The sequence below is a fragment of the Lates calcarifer genome, linkage group LG13, assembly GCF_001640805.2.
Source record: "Lates calcarifer isolate ASB-BC8 linkage group LG13, TLL_Latcal_v3, whole genome shotgun sequence".
Classification (NCBI taxonomy): domain Eukaryota; kingdom Metazoa; phylum Chordata; class Actinopteri; family Centropomidae; genus Lates; species Lates calcarifer.
The window spans coordinates 8,853,585-8,874,639 of NC_066845.1; the positions used below are offsets into that span (position 1 = coordinate 8,853,585).

The following is a 21,055-nucleotide window of genomic DNA, read 5'->3' on the forward strand; positions in this document are numbered from 1 at the left end:
ATTTCTCTCTACAGTGGTACATTTGTGATACAGTTTTTGACCTCCTCTGTTTCTCATTTAAGATTTAAAATTGTGAATCTCTTATTATGTACGTCTCTCTCTTTATCCCTTTGCTTTCCTTTCCCTTCTTTCTCTTTCCCCTTTTCCTACCTCCTAGCCCCCTTACCCCCCTCCTGTCATCTGTTTTTCTCCCTCATTTCAGCCTCCCCCTTTCTTTTCCCTGCTAATTGCCACCTCGTTGTAGCATCCCGGGAGCCGGGAGCTCATTAATTGGTGAAGAGGAGACAGGTGGCGCCACTATGTTGAGATGCTTCTTGTTAGCTGTGTGTGTCAGTTTATTGTGTTCATGTTGTGTTTGTGAATGCACATTTGTTTGCATGAGCTTCTTCTCTCATTTGTGTGTGCATTTTTATCTTTATATGCTGTGTGTGTGTGCGTGCGCGGATGTGTGCGTGCGTGCGTGCATGTATGATTCCTGTATGCATGTGACTGTGTGTGGGTGTGTGTCCGTGTTTAAATGAGTGTGTGTGATGCCCCTGCTTGTTAGCGGCACGGAGCCCCTTCTCACTGTAATCTCTTTGTTTATGCAGTGCGAAAAGGGCCTGGCGGGGGCATGAACTCCCCACGCTCTTATCCCACTGCGCCACTCACCCCTAGTAGACCCTCATGCCCCCCCACCACCCTTCCGACACCCTGCTTTGCTCCCATCACCTCCCCCATCCAACTCAACTCCTGCCCAACTCTGTCCTCCCTCTGTGTGTCCCGTTGTCCCTCCTTCCTGTCCGACTTTGTTAACATCAGAAACTTAAGCTGTACATTCTGCAAGAGGTCAGCAAAGATGCACCAGACTGTTCTGAAGGACACCGTGTTCTTGTGTTATCTTTCTCTGAAAGTTAGTGCGCAAATTTGCATCTGTAATCTATTACTCATAGATAAAAGTGTATACATTACTTTACATATTATTTCATACATATCGCTTCAGACAGCTTCAAATGTTCCACAAACTCTTGTTTCACCTTTTGTATTTAACACATGTAGAAATAGAAGTTGAGACATGAGCAACCTTACAATTTGGAGGTGTTTACTGCCCATTCAGTACTGACCATGCTCTCTTGATAGAAGCTCCCTGTACCTGAAACCCCTGCACCAAGCTAGCCAATCTCAGACCAGTTTATCCCCTGAACGCAGAGAGACTGAATTGATATCAGCTGACCCCAATTGTCAAAGTAACAGAACATTAGTTCTAAGATTAGTAACTGTAATTGAAATAACTGAATTTCAAATTACTGCAAAAAACATCATATTATCACTATGTAATGCATTACTGTCTGACACTGGTTATCAATATACGTTAATTTCCCCATTATCAAAGTGCTTGCAAGTGGTCACAGGTCTATTTCATGCTAAGAGATCAGTGCCAGCAGAAACTGTATTTAAATTCATTTAATTTGAATTGGTCATGCTCATTTCGGACCACTAAATTCAATAAAGAATCTGGTGAATGAACTTAATCAAAGTAAACTGCAAAAGACAATTGAATGTGGGTTTGAAATTTAAAGCTTATAAAAGAATTCTGGTTTCGGACTTTGGTATTAAGTATTCTTTACTTAGATTCGTTAATCTAACATAACTAACTAACTAATGTATTGTACTATTGCACTCTCTTGCCTTTTCTTCTTTTCTCTTCCCGTCTTTGCTCCGGAGTGCCTGTTTTAATCAAATCACATACTTCTTCTCTCCCTTCATTCTGGCCCTCACCTCTAACCTCTCTCACATAGCTCTCCTTTGAAGTCTTCAGTAAAACGCTCTTTTCAGTCGCTGGCAGTATGTATCTGATTGTTTGGTAAAGTCTATGAAACAGAACAATTACAAAGCACTAGTGTTTTGCCTAACAGATGGTATTATCGGTTGGTCAAATGGTGGCCTTTTGGCAGGTCGAGAGGGGCTGGTGTCGTGGGCAATGATGCGTGAATAAGTTGGTGTGTGAGTGCATGTTTGTATGCCTGGGTCGTCGTACGTGTCTTTGTATCAGTGTGTGTCCATGTGTTCGCGCAGGTGTGGGGGTTACAGGCGGTTTGTAGGTCAGCTCTCTGCCCCTGGTGTCACCTTGCTCTGTTTGGCCCTAAACAACCACCATAACAAGGCCTCTTCTCTTCTCTTCTCTTCTCTTCTCTTCTCTTCTCTTCTCTTCTCTTTAATGTTCTTTCTACAACACTCTGGCCTTCTCTGTCTTTCCACAATTGAATTATTGCATTGAATCCAATTAATTATCTTTCTGATAATCAGTTTGCATATATTTTCAGATTTACTCATGCTTCAGGTCTGTCAAAAATAAGTTAGTTAATCACAAAATGTATGGAAGTGTTTTGTTAGCTTTTTTCCAAAGCTATAAAAATTGATGATATTACTAATCTCCAAAGCACACAACACTCAGCAGGCATGTGTAGGAATTGAAAGAAGCATTGTGTTTGGCAGGAGGGAGTGTGTGTGTGAGACAGAGAAAGAGAGGGAGAAAGCAACAGTGAATAGGACTAGCAATAGAGACAGAAAGATTTTATTGGGCTACGCTATTCTTGGCTGTAGGAACAGTTGTCATTGGCCATGGAAACACATGTAGCTCTTTTATTAGCATAAGCTCCCACTTTAGGTGGTCTGCCCCACGTAGTCAAAGCAAAACCAAGAACCCCATGCCTTAAAATCAGTGTCCTATGTCATCACAGAAAGTGTTATAAAAGATGCGAAGTGGTAGTGACATAAACATCAACACCTTCAGTGATTTAGATTATTTGGTACACATCTAAACACAGTTATCCCCTCGTTTGATTGCTAATGTGTAGCTGCTAGTCAGTGGTCTCTGAAAGGCTGTTGCCCCAAACTGTTGCAGTGACAGCTCAACAAAAAAAAAACCTAAAAAAAAAAACACTGGACTCTTGCAATTATTTCACCTCATGACAGGCATGTGCCTCCTCCGCAGCTGATTGAACTCCTGCTGAACTTTTTGATGCCTTTCAGTTCAGAAATCTTAAGCTTCCTCACTCACCACTTCCCATCGTTTGATAGCCAACCATATAGTGTTTTCACATTTCAAACCTTGAATTCTCAGTATTGATTTTAGATTGACAGTAGAAAATTGTATCACATGCGACTCTATTATTTAGAGGTGAAGAATGAATTCTTGTTATACCTTCAAAAACATGGTTAACCTTTTTCCACTAATGCCGATTTTGACACCCAAACTCATACATACAAACCTTCCGTCAAAGTGTCTACATCTCTTCATCCAACCATTTCATCCATGTGTGGCTCCATCACCAGCTAAAGAACGTTGCTCTTCCAGTAGTATTTTTTTAAACTCAAGTTTCTAAAAGTTCATTGTTAAGGTAACCGGGTGTGTCAAGTGTTGTGTTTTGATGAAGAGGCCCAGACCAGGATATCTTTGGAGGCAATCTCTGTTTATTCATACAAAAGAGGTAAATAACAAAATCCTCCGGTCAATCGTGATCATGTAACTTGAGCTCCCATCCCATGGTGTACAATAGCAAAAGGGTGGGACAGGTTATGTTGCATTGAGTACATTAAAACACAGAAAACATACCTAACAAAAGAGATAAATAACAAAATCCTCCATCATGTAACTTGAGCTCCTACACAAATTAAATGTCACAGGAACATGTTAACATACTACACAATAACTTTAAGTGGCTAGTAAGTGAATTTATGAACGTAATTTAACAGAACAGCTCAAACAAATTTCTGTGACCACAATGTTGCTTACCTCTTCCATGGAGTACAATAGCAAACCGGGAGGAGAGTTAAAGGTGGATGACACCCTATATAGGGAGGCCCCATGGAACGTGAACTCTGGAGGCCTAACATGTCGGTTTATGTATATTTGACTCTATTACACATCTTACTGCTATATAATTGACTGTGTTACATTAATAAGATGTATTATCAGTGTTTGTTTCCAGTTTTCCTTTATCAGACTTTGTTAAACATGTAGTAAAATGGTCGTACAAAACAAATGGCATCTTGCCAGTTCACCAGTGGATACCTGAAGCCGCAACAGCAGAAAAACTGAGCAGTCAAAATGTGTTTCTGGCTACAATTTAATTGTATAGAAATCATTTTTTTAGGAGACAGGGCTGTATATCTTCTTGCCCCTCACACTATTCCATAAATTATTTAAAATGCCTGAATGAAACACTGAGATACACTAGTCATTTAAATTATGTCAGGTAATAAGTCAGTAGTATCATATTAAGATATGGTGCATGACACACACACAACCAGATAAACACCATTACCCAAAGTCAAGGCAAACTCCAGTCAGAGCTGTCTCAGATATTTTGTGTGACAGATGGGAAGACAGGCGGGGGCCAGTCGTTGTGGGGGTACAAAACAAATGTTGGTGGGTGGCTACAGATCGTGATCCTCAGTTATTTGGTAAGCTGCTGCAGATTTATGAATCAGAAAAGTAGGCAGGCAAGGAGCTCACAGAGCAGGTAGGATATCTCGCTCTCTTTTTCCGCTCCCACTCAGGAAGCAGTAGCCGCACCACCTCTCTGTCTTCTACCTACTATTCTCTTTCCTTTACAGGACATTTTTAACATTCCACCCTTTTGGCCAAATGTTTCCTTCTTTAAAAACCCTTAGCCCCTGTTCTTCACAGGGGGCCAAATTGATTTGGCTTCATCTAGACTGAAAAAGACTAGGTGTGTGTATTTTCTCTTTTCAAAAGTATGTCCCATCATTCAGCCACTAATTCCATAAACTGACTGCATTTGTTTTGATATACACCATCTTATAATTTATTTACGACAACAGCAAATACTCAAGGCAAATTTGAGACTTTAATTTGTGGTTTACCCTCTATGTGCCTAAGTAATAGGATACCAGTGCCTTTGAAATTCAATAGAAACATTTGTATTAGCCAGATGACTTGAGGGAAAACAGTCATTCAGTTTGGTAAAGTAATTGGTAATAATTGAAATATTTATGATATCATGATTACAGAGGTGGATTTGTAATTGTTCTCAGTTTTGTTATGTATGTTGCCCGAACCACGCCTATCCCTGTCAGTGAGTTTATGGTGGTTGTAAAGTGATACAGTGAGTGGTTTCACAATGACAATAACAAGCTGTAAAAGTCATTCCCAGTCTATCATTAGACCTTCATTAAGTTTAAATGGCTGACACCTACCTGTGTGTGTGTGTGTGTGTGTGTGTGTGTGTGTGTGTGTGTGTGTGTGTGTGTGTGTGTGTTGTGTCTGATACTAGTTGCCGCAACTTCAAAAGACAGCTCATGTTTCATTGGCAAAGTAAGTTTTTTTTTCTTTGGTAACTTTAGGGAAGAGGTTTTTTAAAGCCCCTCTTTATGGAGGTGGTGTATGTTAATATGTGAATGTATACAGTAAGTGTGTCCCTCTAAGCAATAAAGAAGAAACAAAACAAAGAAGAAAGACAAGGAAAACAAAGTGCTAGCACCAGATTGATATACTTTAACCTGTATTATCGGAGCATCACCAACAAATTCCCAAGCTAGGACAAAATAGGCTGTTTATAGACAGAGGGAGTAAGAACATTTACTCAACATTTTCTGTTTCCTTCTTTTATAACTGTGTTTCTTCCTTCACTCACATGTGTTATGGTTCATCTTTTGACTCCTGTTTTCACTTTTGACTCATCCTTCCTAACCATGTTTATGAGAGAGGATTCGCTAGCAGTGGTGCGGAGGGATTTTCTTCAAAGGTTGAAAGGTCAATAAAGAACAAATTAGTGTTGAGGTCAGAGGTGGACCTGACAGACTTCTTCTCCATCACCAGTTCATCATCATGCCTCTGCTCAGTCTGTGTGTTATCCCTCGTTTTCCTCATTTCTCTCCTCGGATGAGTTGTGTGTTTGTGATAGGAGTAGCTTCAGTGAGGCTCAGTCACAGGACTTGATGCAAAGGTTGTTTGCAACTCAGGGTGAAAAGGTTTAACTCTGTGCATATGCAATCCTTTTGCTCCGCTCTTCATCATCCTGCTCTTTTTATTCTACACTCCACCCCTTAAACATTCCTTCTGGACCAGTTTTTCATGCACTCCCTGTTTGCCTCCATCCATAAATCTTTTACACCTACTGCTTCAAGATCCTTCCAACAATTTTCCACTATTTACATTTTTGTAGTTTATTTGAACAAAATGTGTTTTAGGTTTTTTTGGCACATCTGTGGCCTTCCTACCAGACCAAAATAAAACAACGCTTCCTTACACTTCTCTATCGCATAGGCTATGTCCCCTCAAGGCAGAGAAGTTGAGAGTACAAATGGACTGTAATAAGAAGAGGAACTGCTCCTGTAACTCTCACACACATCTCACCCACATCTCCACTCCCATACCCTTGCATGTTCTCTCATTCTTTCTCTCTGTGTCTCCCTCTTTCCACAAACCATTCAGGCAGAAAGGATTGCTATGTAAATGCACCAGTGAATAGGAGTGAATGGACAGATTTAAAGCAGATTATGTTAAACTGCTTGTTAGTTTAAAGACATGCTGAAGTGAATGGATGGGGATTAGCAGATGTGCTGCTGTGCCACAGAGGTGTTTCTCTAAAATTGACTTAATCCCCTGTCTGTTAGTCACTTCACACATCAAATAAAGGGATAAATGCTTCTAAAAGTGAACCAGGAAAAGGTAAGTTGGTGTTTAAATCCTCTGGCACAGATGGAAATCCCAAAGCGTAGACGATGTGTTTGAATAACAAATATGTCTGTATCTAAAGCCGCAAATATGCCCAGTATATTTATCTGTTTTGGGGAATGTTGAGCCTATGTAACCACAAAGAGTTTCTGTGTTTTCCCAAGGGGAGGAAAAAAAAAAAAACACAATGGTGCGCTTGTTATTTGTTACATATTAAGTAGCGGATTTTTGGAGGAACAGCAGTTTCACTTAACAGTGGGAAAAGTCTTTATCATCTCATATTACATTAATGTGTTGTTATCCTGCGAAAACCATGAAAAATGTATAAAAACATTGGCTTTTTCTTACGATCTATCTCCAATTTAGCATTTAGCATTGCATTCCTGTTGGACTCACATTGGTCAATTTGAAAAGAAAAGTCTATAAGCAGCAGAACTAGAGATAACCGCTTTCTTTTTTAATTCCACACAATCCTTTTCCTTGTGAATACGTGGTGCCTACATTGCCCATAATTCAATGTACGACCAACAGTTCAGTTGAAGATTGTGTTATGCTAGTAGCAGCTAATGTAGCCTTGAGCTGCTAACCTTAAATAGAAATCAGGAGTCAACTACAGAGGTTTAGTGAGCTCACTTATTTCATTTTCAGTCGTGTAGTTCTCCGCCTCAAGTGTCATCACTTGAGGTGATTTCTCAGACCTCATGCAGCTCCCTCTGGAGCCATGAAAAGGCTTTATAGATCTTACTTGCCTTTCTTCCTAGCGTTATCACAGTGCAGTTTCAGATAATCTAATCTGGTTAATTTTGTTTGTTTTCACTGGAAAGCAATGTGGGAATCTTTTGTATTGATTAAGCCTAACAAATGGTTAGGTATATTATAATATTATTATTAATATTATTTGTATCCTAATTTCACAGATCAGAAAGTGTATACACACACACACACACACATGTATGTATGTGTGTATATATATATATGTATATATATGTATATATATATATATATATATATATATATATATATATATATATATATATATATTTATTTCTACACTCTATTGACCACATGTAGTTTTCTGCTCAAAGCAAGTCTGACTTTCTTTTAAGTGCTGACACTGAAAGCTGCTGACATGTGTTATGACAGTGTGTCAAAAATGATGAGAGAGTGAATGCTGAATAGAGCATATTGACCCCCAGCACTGGCTGAGAAACATCATCTGAATGTGTAAAAGGAGCTTGAATACTATTAGCATATGAAAAACAGGCACATTCTGAAAAAGCAGTGCCATCTGCTTCAGATTCAAACGTCTGAGTGACTTTATTTTTAATCTAGAGATGTGTTGAATTTTTATGTCATTGGCCTCCTTTTATTTCTCCATGATCCCTACTGTCCATCATTCCACCCTCCTCTTCCCTTCTCTCTCTCTGAGCTCCCAGACACCATCCCATCTTCCATTTATTATCTCAAATCATGCCTTCAAACCACCTCAGACAATCAACATTCTTTGCTGATCTCTTCTTTTGTTTTTCTTGTCAGCAACTTGTCTTTCTCTTTAAGTTTTACTGCTCATCCTTCGCTTGTGACAGTCTCAACCATTCACCATAGGCACAGCATGAGGGTGACGCTATGAAAGACTAGCGTGTGTGTGTGTTTGTGTGTCTAGGGCACCAGCCTACAATACCTTGAAGTAACAGTTTTTAAAAGGCCCATTCCTCAATCTGAATATGATATCCTGTCTTCCAGCAAATCACTATAGACATTCATTACACGCACACACACACACACACACACACACACACACACACACACACACACACGCACACACACTAACACACAGCTTCACAGTTAGTGGGGATTGGGGGCAAATGCTGTCACAGTTTTTAAAAGGCTTCCCGTGGTTAGACATGCTTGAAATGACATTCTGGTTCACTGGAGGAGGGGAGTGGGAAAAGGAGTGGAGGAGAGAAAGACAGGAGTGGAGGGGGAGGGCAGTTAAATTAGAGAGTTAAAAATATTTAAGGGATGTAAGAATGATAGTGGAGATTACCGAGTGATCTAGGAGGGCAAAGGAAAAAAGTTAGGGTGGAGGGTGATTTTGGTATTGAGTTTGTTCTTATACAACAATTTTGACTATGTTGGGTGCTTTTCCTCTCACCATAGCAGCACAGCTAGAAAAGAGAATCAAGTTTGTCCTGAGATCAAGAGAGAGTGTGTAAATTAAAAATATTAAAGCTTATTTTTATATTAAGTGAGTGTTTATACCCCTGACTGAGCAGCTAATATGTAAAGAATCATCAAAATTCTCCCCAAAAGGAACATTTTTTGTTATTAGTTAGGTGATTTTCTTTTTGATGCAATGTTGGCAGCCATTCTTGGCATAACATTGCCTTGGTGGCTGCATTAACCACCATACATAAGAATAATAAAACCTTTCATGTGCTGTGGAGTTAGAGAAAACAGTCACTAGCTCATGAGCTGAAAAAAATATTTTGATTTATATTTATAACTCTGATGTATTAGGTTTAGTACTGTATATCAGGGTTCATGTGAGAAAGGGGCTTCGGGGAGGAGGGGATGAGGGGAGACAGAAGAAGAATAGGGCAGGACCAGGGCAGGACTGTTTATTTATGAAGTGATTTTTCCTCTCATCGAGGAGCGAGGGAGCCAGGGCGCCTATTGTTTGTCACTAATGAACAACGTGAACGAGTGTGAGAAAGAAAAGAAGTGCAAAGAACAGCGGCGGCTACAAACGAGACAGATTAACATGAAAACAAAAACTGTTTGCCCTTTCTATTCAACCTCAAAACTTCAAAAATCAGCATTATGTGCAAGGAAAAATACAATCAACTGCTCATTTTGTGCCGTTTCTGGTCTGTAATGCTTTTTGCTGAAAGCAAAGTGTTCTCAGCAAACACACACAAAGTTTTGTCTACAGTAAATGCCTTACAGGGAAAAGGATAGCTCTGAAAAGGAAATGGTCTATTAGAGTGTCTCAACCCATTTATTTATTAGTATAAAAGCTCCAGGCCAGGGTGATGTAATTTCTAACAGCTCCTTTAAAGTGTCTCTGCCAGCTACCTGATTTGTTAGCAGTACACCACTCTATGAGGAGGTGTTTTGAGTAGGTTTTCGGAGCTTTCTGGAATCTAGGTTTCTCATTTTTAAATTTAGGTGTAGTGCTCAAAAATAGATTTTTTTTTCATGTCTCAAAACAAATCTTAGTTGTGGGTAGTCAAGAAAAAGAAATGCTTTTGACCTACAATTGTAGCACAGATTGCAGAGTTATCTATCAGACAAACTTTGATTTGACTTAAATATTGTTTTGCATTGGCCCGTTCCAGATCTGCTCTCAGACTAATTACCTTGGGCTCAAAACTTTAGCCACAAGGACATGTTAAGTACACTGCAATTTAGCCTTCTCATGTATCAGAACAAAGAATTGAAATCCACTCTGTTTGTGGTGCACATGAAGTAGGTCCTTGCTCTTAATTACTTTGTCAGTATGGGCTGCTGGTGAGGGCATGCACATGTTCTAGTCTGGGTTCATACTGTTACTGTCAATAAGAGCTTCTCATAAATTTGCTGAACATAAACTGGTCAAATATCCGCTGTTAGACTACATACAAAAAGCAAGACCCCGTGTAATCCTGTAAAGAAAGTCCATGTGATGTTTATGTGCTTGTTTGTTGAGCTGCGTCCTTTCAGCCACTTGGGTTTTTATTGTTTGTATATACTGTATGCTCTGTAAAGGTTTTCCAGTTGCTCTGCTCAAATCCTCTATAGAGTTTTATCAAGTGCTGAAAAGTAGGAACAGTTATCTCTAAGCTGTTAAAGGCACAGAATCCCACAGATCCCGCTGCTTGTTTTCAATATCCTCTTCACCCTCCTCCTACTTTTTTTTCTAAACCCCATCTTGCTCCTGTCTGCTCCCTGCCCCCGTTTTCTTTCCACCCATGTCCTCCCTCCCTGTTTGTGTGTGTGTGTTTGAGTGGGTCAGCCCTCTCTACTGGGCAAGTGAAGTAAACTCCCCCTTTTTGCCTCTCTCTCTCTCTCAGCTGGGCTGCTACTGTCAGACCGGGTTGGAGGACACTCAACTGCAACTGCTGCTGCTGCTGCTGCTGGTGTGTTTTGTGTGGTGTGGACTTTCTCACATTGCGGTGGACACACACACACACACACACATACATACACATACAGGAGCTTGCATGTCCTGGTACTCCTCCCCCCAGCCCCCCACCTCTCTCCCTCTCTCTCTCACACACACACACTCTTTCTCTCTCTTTCCCTGGCACATACACACACACACACACACACAAACACACACACTCTCAGAGGGAGAGGCAGTGTGTGAGTGGTGGATCCTGTGGTGTGGAGTGTACTGAAGAGAGGAGAAGAGAGGAGCGGAGCAGCAGACTCTACCATGCCAGTGCAGGGAGGAAGGCTGAAGCGCTGTCTCTCTCTCTGTCCCTGGAGCCGGAGTCCTCTGCTGTTGCTCGGACTGTTTTCTCTTCACGCGCAAGCACACGGTGAGTTACTGTAAACTTTCTCCACTCACGGCTGCCCTTGTTGCTGTTTTGACATAGCTTTGCTGGGAGGTTGCTCTGCTGCAGCTTAAATATTTGTTAGTTTGTCTTTTTACACTTAGTTGTGAGTTCTCTTCTCCCTACTGGAAAACAGCACTGGTGTTGTTTTTCTCTCCTCTGTGTGTTTCACATCTTGAATGTTATCTGCACAGCTTGCAGATGCATGTGTGCTACTATTCGAAAGTTGCAGCTTTAATTGGAGCTCTGCTATGCAGTGTCTGTAGCCTGTAAGCAAGTTGTGATGATGGGCAGGTTTAGGAATCAGCATTTGATATAAAATAATCCTAAATGCAAGGCATCCCATCTTTACTACTACAGGTTTGCATCACAGCAGTGTGTTGCATTTTATCAAGGCCAGCAGCTCAAAAAAGTCCCATCTGACATGCTTTTTATTTTCCAATTGACAAGTTATAGAGTTTTAGTTTGGTGCAGCTGAGTTGACCTTTTGTTAGACTGATAAGAGAATTTAAGACAACGGATCATTTCAAAAATATTATCAAAGAGCAAATAAATAGTTTTTAGATTTTCATATCAGATCAATATGGTAAATCAACAGTAGTCTCTAGACACTAACAAGCTTTTGTATTGATTATACACCAACAGGTCAAGATATCTGAAGAATATGTTAGTTTGAGGAAATATTACAGGTTAGTATTTCATTGTTTACCTTATCACTTTGTCAAATTTACCCTAATTTCAAAGTGCTATACTTAAATGTAACTGTCATTCAGTTACATGTCTTCCATCACAATGTGCTTGCTGTTTTCTTCAAACAGACGGAGAGATATATTGTCACATAGTGACACTGTTACCGTTAGCCACATCAGCCGCTTTGTCTGTGACCATGTTTGGTATCTGGAGTGTGATTGGCGAGGTGTTAAGAGAGAGAACGTGTCAGATTTAATAGTCTGTTGTGTTCAGTGCCGTGATGTGTGTCATTAAGGTTTCACTCTGCCTGTATTGTTTCACCTGCATGTAAGATTAACTGCGGCAAAGCAGTTGGTTAGATTATCTTCAAAGTAACCATTTGTTGTTCATTGACAAAAGGCAGTATAGAAGAAATGTAAATGATAGCGTGTGTACTGTTGAGTTGTCCACAACACTAGTGGTAAATATGAGTGATGGTGTCTGTACATATTTTTCTTCTCTCTCTTTATTGTTGGTCTATTTAAAGTCATTGGAGATTGTTTCAGCTGGGGGCCCTGAAGTTAAGCCAGCAGAGGCTCATGCCTCATACTCAGTGTGTTATGTGCTGAGGTCGTCCTGCGACCTCTGGCTGCATGTCATCCCCTCTTTCTCGTCCATCTTTCCTGTCATTGTCGCCAATTCAGTCGGCTTTCCTCTGGAGCCCATGCTGAGCTACCCCCGTCTTTTGCTTTGCTCTCTGCTCACAGATAGTTTTATCATTTAAAGTCAAGCCTTGGAAGCACTATCAGTCATTTTGAATGCCACCAACATTTAAGCATTTGCACTGCACACGAGTACACATGGACACAAACATAAAAGTCGCATGAATGTTTCAGATTCATGGTAACACTGACTGCTCTGACCAAGAAGCCACAGAACAGCTGCCAACGAAGAAGACATATGTGAAAACTGACATAAAGTTGGACCTCTCCCAAGATTTTTCCTTGTTTGTGTTATACTCCCAGCAAGTCTTTCACACTGTCATTCCTTTAATATTGCATTCATATTATATTATAGAAAGTATATTTATTGTCCCCTATCCATTTTTATGGTTTAAATTCCTCTCAAGATTTATGTGGCTGCATTACTCATCTGGTGCATGTGGGACATAGAGTCTGTGTTTTTGATCAGGTGTAAGGTGTTGATGTAATGTTTCAGCCTATTTAAATTCAGTACTAATACCACTAGTAGTATACCACCTATAGGTTAGTGAAAAAGGTTTCCTGACTCTGATATATGTCAGACCTGGGCAGAATGCTCCCTGAAAACATCTGAGGACATATTTTTTTTGGGCACTGCCATAAAGTTTATTGCCAAATCTATAGGTGAAAACATTTAATTGCCAGGTTATTTCTAAACTCTAACAGTATTGCTATGTCTTGCACTTCCCTGGATAAGAGCGTTACCAAAATCCCTAGAATATTAAATTCATAAAATAAACATATCCTGCATCATTTTATTTATTTCAGCTTGGATGCTTTTAGTTCTCCTGCTAACTGACTTGGCATCAGCAAAATGCCCAGATTGTAAATTTGAAACACCAACACAATGAGTGTGTTATTTTGTTTTTCAATCTGGATGGAGTTTTTTTTTTTTTTTTTTTGGTCTATTTGTTTGTTTTTTTTTCTCATAAAAGTTGAATCAGGTGCATTTTCCAAATTGTTAAAACTGTATTCATTTAGCGTTTTGCCCAAGGCCTGTCAGCAACTGCCTCATTCATTGGTTGACACATAGATGATTGATTGGACCAGCAACAGGCTCATTCATTGGTTGACACACGGGTGATTGATTATCCTGGCAAGTGATTCAACAGTGACTCAACAGGCAAATATTTGTTTTCTGAAAAACTGAATAATGATGAAGCCAGTAGAGAAATATATTTTTATTATTTATTTATTTATCCATATCTCACATTGCTTTCTCTGTCTACCTTTTAATCACTACTTTGTCCTTGTTTCTTCCTAACTTTCCTACTCCTAAACAATGCGTGGATGCTTCATAGACTGAAAGGAAGTCTAGACCTGGTCAGCTTGTGTTTCTTGGTCCTATAGCCACAGGTGAACTGGAGTTATTACAGGTTTTAGACAGGCAGTAGCAGTGTCTGTCTAAAACCTGTAGTAATACAATGTTGTGTGTGCATGAAGGTCACAGTTAGCCCTACAGCATGTCTAGGCTATTGTCTCTACTGCAAACGAATAAAGGACGATGTGCTCATTATTCTTCAAGGAGAAATGAGAGCATAGGGAATGCACACACTTATGAACACATACACACACACACACATACACAGATCTTCTGTGACCTTCCACCTACGCCAGGCTGCAGCCCTCAATGTGACTTCTGGGAAGTGAGGAGTGAGCGTGATAGCTTACATTTCATTGTCCTTGGTAGAAATAAGCACCGCTGTATCAGTTTTCACAGTCAAAGCTCTGCCAGTTGCTTTGCTTTTGTCACTGCCCGCTAATGAGACTCTGTTGCTCTCTGCAGATTTTCAGGTTCTGTTTTAACACAATAAAACACCTACCTGGTTTGTAGCCATAATAATCATTTTGCACATGTTGTTGTTTTACACTGTGTTCTGGAAGCACTGGGAATGTACTGCACCATTCTTCAAATTGCAGTTCACAGTGATCTGTTTTCAGTTTTTATAAAGTTGATGGCAAAATCTGTGTACTACATCCTTGTGTGTGTGTGTGTGTGTGTGTGTCACTGAACACCTGCTTGGTGAATTCAAGTTTCAGTGAGTTGATGTTTCCTTCACATAAGGACAGCTTTACCCAAAACTGTCTTCCTATGGTGTAGACAAGACAAGACGGGCCGCATGTTCTGTTATTTGCATTTATAGTCACAGACAATAAAATGGATGCATCACGTCAAAAACATTCAGTTAAGTCTGTTCAGAGACTCAGACTATAAGGATTCATAGAGGTATTCATCCCTCAGGAAGTCACTGACGAAACGCTCATCCTTTTAAAAAGCTGACTGAGACATTTCTCAATAAAAAACAGTTTGGAGAAAAGAGAGGCAGAAGGCGTGAGAGCTGACTCACTGTACCAAACTGCTAGTGGTGCTTTCTGTTCCTCAGTCTCAAAGCCTCCTGACAGGATGTGTTGAATTCCCTTGCTGGAAACTGATACCTCATTAGAACCACTGATCTTCTGGCTGTAAAGCTGAAACAGAGAGGTAAGGTGTTGCTGCCGGTAGTTGAACACAGATTGTTGGTGTCCTGACGTAAACTCACACCTTAGATTCAGTCTTTTTTCTTTTCTCTGTGTTATAGCTGAAATCTTTTCACACACAGCTGCAGCCACGAACCATGCTCTGGGCTGGTGAACGGTGTGTGAATGGGTGAAGGTTAACAAGGTGGGACCTGAAACGCTAACGTGGTGGCAGGAGCAGGAGGATATAGGGGTTTAAGTAGCAAAGCTATGACATAAATATGACTCCATGATATAGCATGCTTGACTTGCTTGAACACTTGGCTCTTACGGTTGAAAAACACAGTTGAAATAATCTTCTTGAAATGACCTCTAAAAGGTAAGGGGAAGTGAGGAGAGTTTGGGACTGAGGGGTATTACATCCTGTAATGGATACAGATCCAGTAACTTCTGTCCCAGTCAGATTACCGGTCTGGCCCTGACTTCTTAAGACACAGCTGGAGCAGGGGGCAAGTTATGTGTGTGTACGAGTGTGTGAGTGAGGACAAGAGAGTTTTTTTAAAAACAAAGAACAAGCAGTGTTTTTAAGATTGTGTATGTTATTGTTAAGACACAGATATGGATTGTGAAATGGAAGTGTGAAAGAAACATGATCGCAAAAAAAATTTATTCTTTAAAAAAATTTATGTGGATACAGAGTAGGGATTGACCGATATGGTTTTTTCAGGGCCGATACTGATACCGATTATTAGTAGTCAAGGAGGCCGATAACCGATATTTGGAGCCGATATTCATTTGCAGTAAAAATGGCATAAAAATTTTGAATAATACAAACTCCGGCGCTTAACTTTGTTTAAATGCCTTTAAAAAATATGTTTATTAAACAGCTTTTCAGATTTGCAACATGTTAAAGGTTTTTTTTTTTTTTAATCTTAGACAATAGACAGCTTTGTTTTTTAAATTCTAACAAAAAGTGCAGGGAGCTCCCAGGCTCAGCAGCATGTCTTATGAAGTTAAATTAAAACTTAAACAAATAAATATCTCCCTAAAGTTTTCTACAGCAAATAAAGTTTACCAAAATTTCAATATAACTGAAATGTTATTTTATCTTTCACTTATCTTTGTTTTAAGTCCAAACAAAAACAAAAAGTGCAGGGAGCTCCCAGGGTCAGCAGCATCTCTTGTAAAGTTAACTGAAATTTTAATTAAATAAATAAATAGCTTCCTGAAGTTTTATAAAGTCAATAAAACAAACAAAAACAAAGCAATATGTGGTTAAGTTAGTCATAGTTTCATGAAACCACTTTCATGTCACATCTTAAATCTTAAGCTGCTTGCTTCCAAATGCTCTATGATTCACCAAGGCCAAAAATAGCTGACACACAGTACTCATATTTTCAGTGGATCTTCCTGACACTTATCAGCCTGTTTGTTACCACACATCATTCCAGAAATTACCCTCAGTACCAAAACAGCTTGACCTGGGTTACTGTGTATGCTGGGTTACTGTGAACCTTAAACAAACCTGGTGTACACACATGCACACAACCGTTACACAAAGTTAAACTCAATGGCTGAATATATGGAATCTGCAGTCATTAATTACAAATGCCAGACTCACAATTGACCTTTGAAGTGGCTTTTATTTTCAGTCGACTCGAGGACTAAATCTATATTGAGATTTGTAACTTCTGTAACTTTTTGTTTGGGTAACATAAACATATTTCTCCCCCTTCTCTACAGTGTCTCTTTTGCACATCTCCCTCTACTGAACAGTTGCTTGTCCTTTATCTCTCTATCTCTGTGGTGGTGCCGTGTATTTAAAGTCTGTGTGTCACTTGAAGTGTTTATTTAAGGAAATCAAGCAAGAAGTTGGTGTTTGAAGTGGGGACATTTCTCAGTCTGCCAGGAAGAAAAAAGTGTGTATTTGTGTCTCAGTGTATGGTGTTGACCATGAGATGAACAACTGTAAGGCATCAGAGTGAGGAGAGAAAGTTTGATTAGAGTCCAGTTTAATGATGCTTATCTTATCCCTGTGCAATGTAAATGTAAAAATGTGTGAGAAAATCAAAAGATAGCACTGTGTTAGAAAGAGGAAAGGAGCTGAATCTGTGAGGTCTTAAGTCATTTTGAAAAGATTGCTTCTTGTTTCTAACTTTTCGAGACTCACTACACAGACTCAGTAAAGTGATTGTGTGCTTATCTCTCTCATCTTTGCCTTTGTATCTATATGGCTTATTTCACATCTCATGCAGACACATATGTACATGACACACATAAAAAAGTGGCATCATATGACGATACTTCACCCCCCGCCTGATTCTAGAAGCAAAGGATTACATCTCCCAAAAATTCAAAGTATCTCTACTATGCTTTGACTCTCCATTTTCCCAAAACCACACTGTAACTTGTGAGAGTGTGTCTCTGTGTGCTCCCAGGGTCAGCAGCATCTCTTGTAAAGTTAACTGAAATTTTAATTAAATAAATAAATAGCTTCCTGAAGTTTTATAAAGTCAATAAAACAAAGTTAAATAAAATTTGCACAGAAATGTGAATCTCAAATCAATTAGTAGTCCCAATTGAGCAGCACCAGATTGTGGTGCAAAAAGCAGAGTTGTTCTGTGTGTGAGCACTGTGCATGCACAGCTTTCACTGCTGGTTGGCTGTTGCCATGGCTCTGTGTGTAACCAATCAGATGGTGCTGTGGGGGGACAAAGCTGGAGACAGAGTAGTGACTACAGACAGAGAGGCGCGGCTGCATCAGCGCCAAAATAACCGCGTTTTAAATTGATCTCTTATCGGCCGGCGGATTAAAAAAAACGGCCGATGCCGATATGCGTAAAAAATGCCGAATATCGGCGCCGATAATCGGCCCGGCCGATAATCGGTCGATCCCTAATACAGAGATCAATGTTTCATGCCATTTGTCAGACATTTGCCTTGAATGATTTACCTAAAGGGAAATTCAGTACCGTTCAGTTCACGTTAATGAGCCGAAGACCTGTTCACTTATCCTTTAGCCACACTGTTGTGCTATAGCTAAAGCCTGCAGTAGTTTTATTGTCCTTAAAATCCTTAAAATTTTATCTCAAACAGTCAAGGTGTTGTGAAGCACAGTCCTGATACTGTTGATTGTGAGCACTCAGAGCTCAACACACAACACAACACAATACAGTGATGGACAGATAACAGGTGAGAGGGAGCAGAGTGGAGCAAAGCTGGCTGTCGCAGGCACTATGCGCTGGGACTATAAGGGCTTAGGGTTTTCCATGCACTCGCACCCCCCCCACCCCCACCCCCACTCTCAACCCCAGAACAATTTTTTAGGGTTTTTTTTTTTTTGGAGAGGTCAGCAGGCAGGGAGAGAGTCGCTACCTATTGTTTTTGGTGATTGAATTGGTGTTAAGAGTTGAGACGGTAAGAGATGTTCAGTGAAGACGACATAGGTGGAACTATCAGGTTTGTAGGAGAGGGGAAAGGAGGGATCCATGTCAGGGATAGGAGGTGTGCTTTTGCTTGTGCTTATCTATGCTTTCACATGCACAAACGTACATTTCAACACACAGCAAGTGAAGTTTTCAATCAATCAGGGAACACATCTCTTCCTCCCCTTTTCTTTGGGAAATTAAAGATTTCTCCTGAACTCTGTTTTCCACAAAACAGTTCAACTATGACTAACTTAACCACATATTGCTTTGTTTTTGTTTGAAGTTTAAGCTGAACAAGCCTTTTTAACTCATCTAGTAGGTGTAGTGGTTGACAAGATTGTTCTCACTAGCTTATTAAAAGACGGCATGTTTTTTGTGAACCTAAGATAAATCACCTTATGATCTATTTGCTTTATTTCAAAGGTTCTATCATTTTGTGTGTTAGGAAAGGAAAGCAAATAAACGATAAAAGAGAGAACAAATCAAGCTACTTTGAATGTGGCACTGAAAAATGAATAAATTTGCAGGCTGTAATTTCAGGTCAGTGGTGGATGTCAGGTTGCCCACTTTTAACCAAATGGCTTTGCAATAGAGACAATCATCATACACTATGATAGGTACCTAATGGCTGTCCAGATGGGATGAGATGTTGTGTGTGTATGTGTGTGTGTGTGTGTGAGAGAGAATGGGTCTAGCCGACAGCATGTTTGTCCAGTGAGATAGTACAGAGGAGGCCTGGAGCCAGTGATGGGTGATATGCGACTTAGTTAATGGGAAGCTAATCACACAGAGGAGACAGTGGGACGCATACAACTGTAAACACACGTACACTTACGCAAACACACTCACACAAAAAGCAGGCACTCACACACTCACTGATACATGTAGAGATGTGTTCTCATCATGGTTGTTACACAAATACACACTTATGTCCACATTCCACACTTAATCCGCACATTAATAGTAAATACATTAATATCCCTGCCCAGCACACACAAACACGTACACAGGCGTGCACACATGCTGTATACACATACACACATACAGGCTGTAAATGGATGGAAAGTGAGTGTTTAAGCCTGTGGAGATGACTGAGACGCCACAGACCAGAACTCTGGGAAATAAACACACGGCAGCTGTAATGTTAACACCATCAAACCCTCCCTCTACACACACAGACACACAAAGCTCAACACACACGCACAACATACTCTCCACTCCCACAGACACACAGCAAAGCACTCACCTACACACAGATTTGCCTGTTTTCATTCTCAGTGTCAGTTGTCTCAAACTCAGATTTTGTTCATTTATCATTCAGCCCAAGCAATCATTGTCAGTGGCTATTAGTTCTGCATGACAATGATTGTGTGTGTAAGTCACGGTGTACGTGTGTGTGTGAGGTTTATCTAACCAACAAAGAGTATTTTGATTGCCCCTACTGAGGGCTGCATGTGCCCTGAAAGAGAAATTATAGTTTCTGGTATCTTATTACACACTCCTTGTAAGTGGGTGTTTGCGTGTTCAGTGGAGCCTCTAGTTACACCACTGTTTCATATGCATGTTGAATGTGTGCAGAGTGGCACTGCATCTCCTGTTATCGTACAGGTTCAAACCGTGTATGGTATTAATAACGCGCATTTGTGTTTGGCGGTGTGGCTCTGCTCCTGTGATGCCCCGGAACAAACCTTGACATAGACCTCGACTGTCTACGTGTGAACCTCTTGGCAGAGCCTGGGATTCACTGCATTTAACATGGAAAAGTGAACACACATTCAAATAAATCTAAATTTACACAATTTAAATAAATCTAAATTCTAGTACGGGATGAGGCTTTGGATGGGATTCATTGGGAACTAGGCAACATTATTTTAGAAAAGTTGCTGTGTGGAGCAGCAGTGTGCAGAGAAAGACTAACAGCCAAATCTCTTAGTTGCCTAGTTGTTTTAGTAGGGTTGTAGTTTAATAGTAGACCGCTGAGTTTTATTTGCAGCTTTTATTTGCATATAGAAAACACCTTCTGAGAATTGGTGGAGCTAAGCATCTCAGACCAAGAGTCAGGAGACGACTGTATTTTTTAATTTTTTAATCTTATTGCGCATTTGCCACCACAGTCCAGGAGTAAACAGGATGCATATTGTTATGGAAAAAAGTGCCAAGGTAATATGCCTATGAAAATTCTCATCCAGGTCATAGCATACCTAAAAGTTCAAAGTCAAAGCAACTGAACTTGCTATTTGGTACAACAGATTGTCCTCCTCTTAGTAAGAAATGTAGTCTTTTCTAGATAGTGTGAAGTGATAGTTGGAAAAATGCAGTGTTTAGGGGCCAACAGAGAAACCACTTTCATGTCACATCTTAAATCTTAAGCTGCTTGCTTCCAAATGCTCTATGATTCACCAAGGCCAAAAATAGCTGACACACAGTACTCATATTTTCAGTGGATCTTCCTGACACTTATCAGCCTGTTTGTTACCACACATCATTCCAGAAATTACCCTCAGTACCAAAACAGCT

General features: G+C 40.1%; 1 protein-coding gene across 2 annotated transcripts in view; it reads left to right on the forward strand.

Annotated features, from left to right (window-relative positions):
- Positions 1–21,055, forward strand: part of bmpr1ba (bone morphogenetic protein receptor, type IBa) — a 68,947-nt gene that overhangs the window by 30,268 nt on the left and 17,624 nt on the right. The window contains exon 3 of one of the 2 annotated variants that reach the window (XM_018668849.2): positions 10,738–11,208. In XM_018668849.2, coding sequence (XP_018524365.1) covers positions 11,103–11,208 — 106 coding nt within the window. In that variant the 5' untranslated portion in view covers positions 10,738–11,102. Of the gene's footprint in view, positions 1–10,737; positions 11,209–14,997; positions 15,136–21,055 lie in introns of those variants that run through there. The other variant, XM_018668850.2, reaches the window with a different exon arrangement.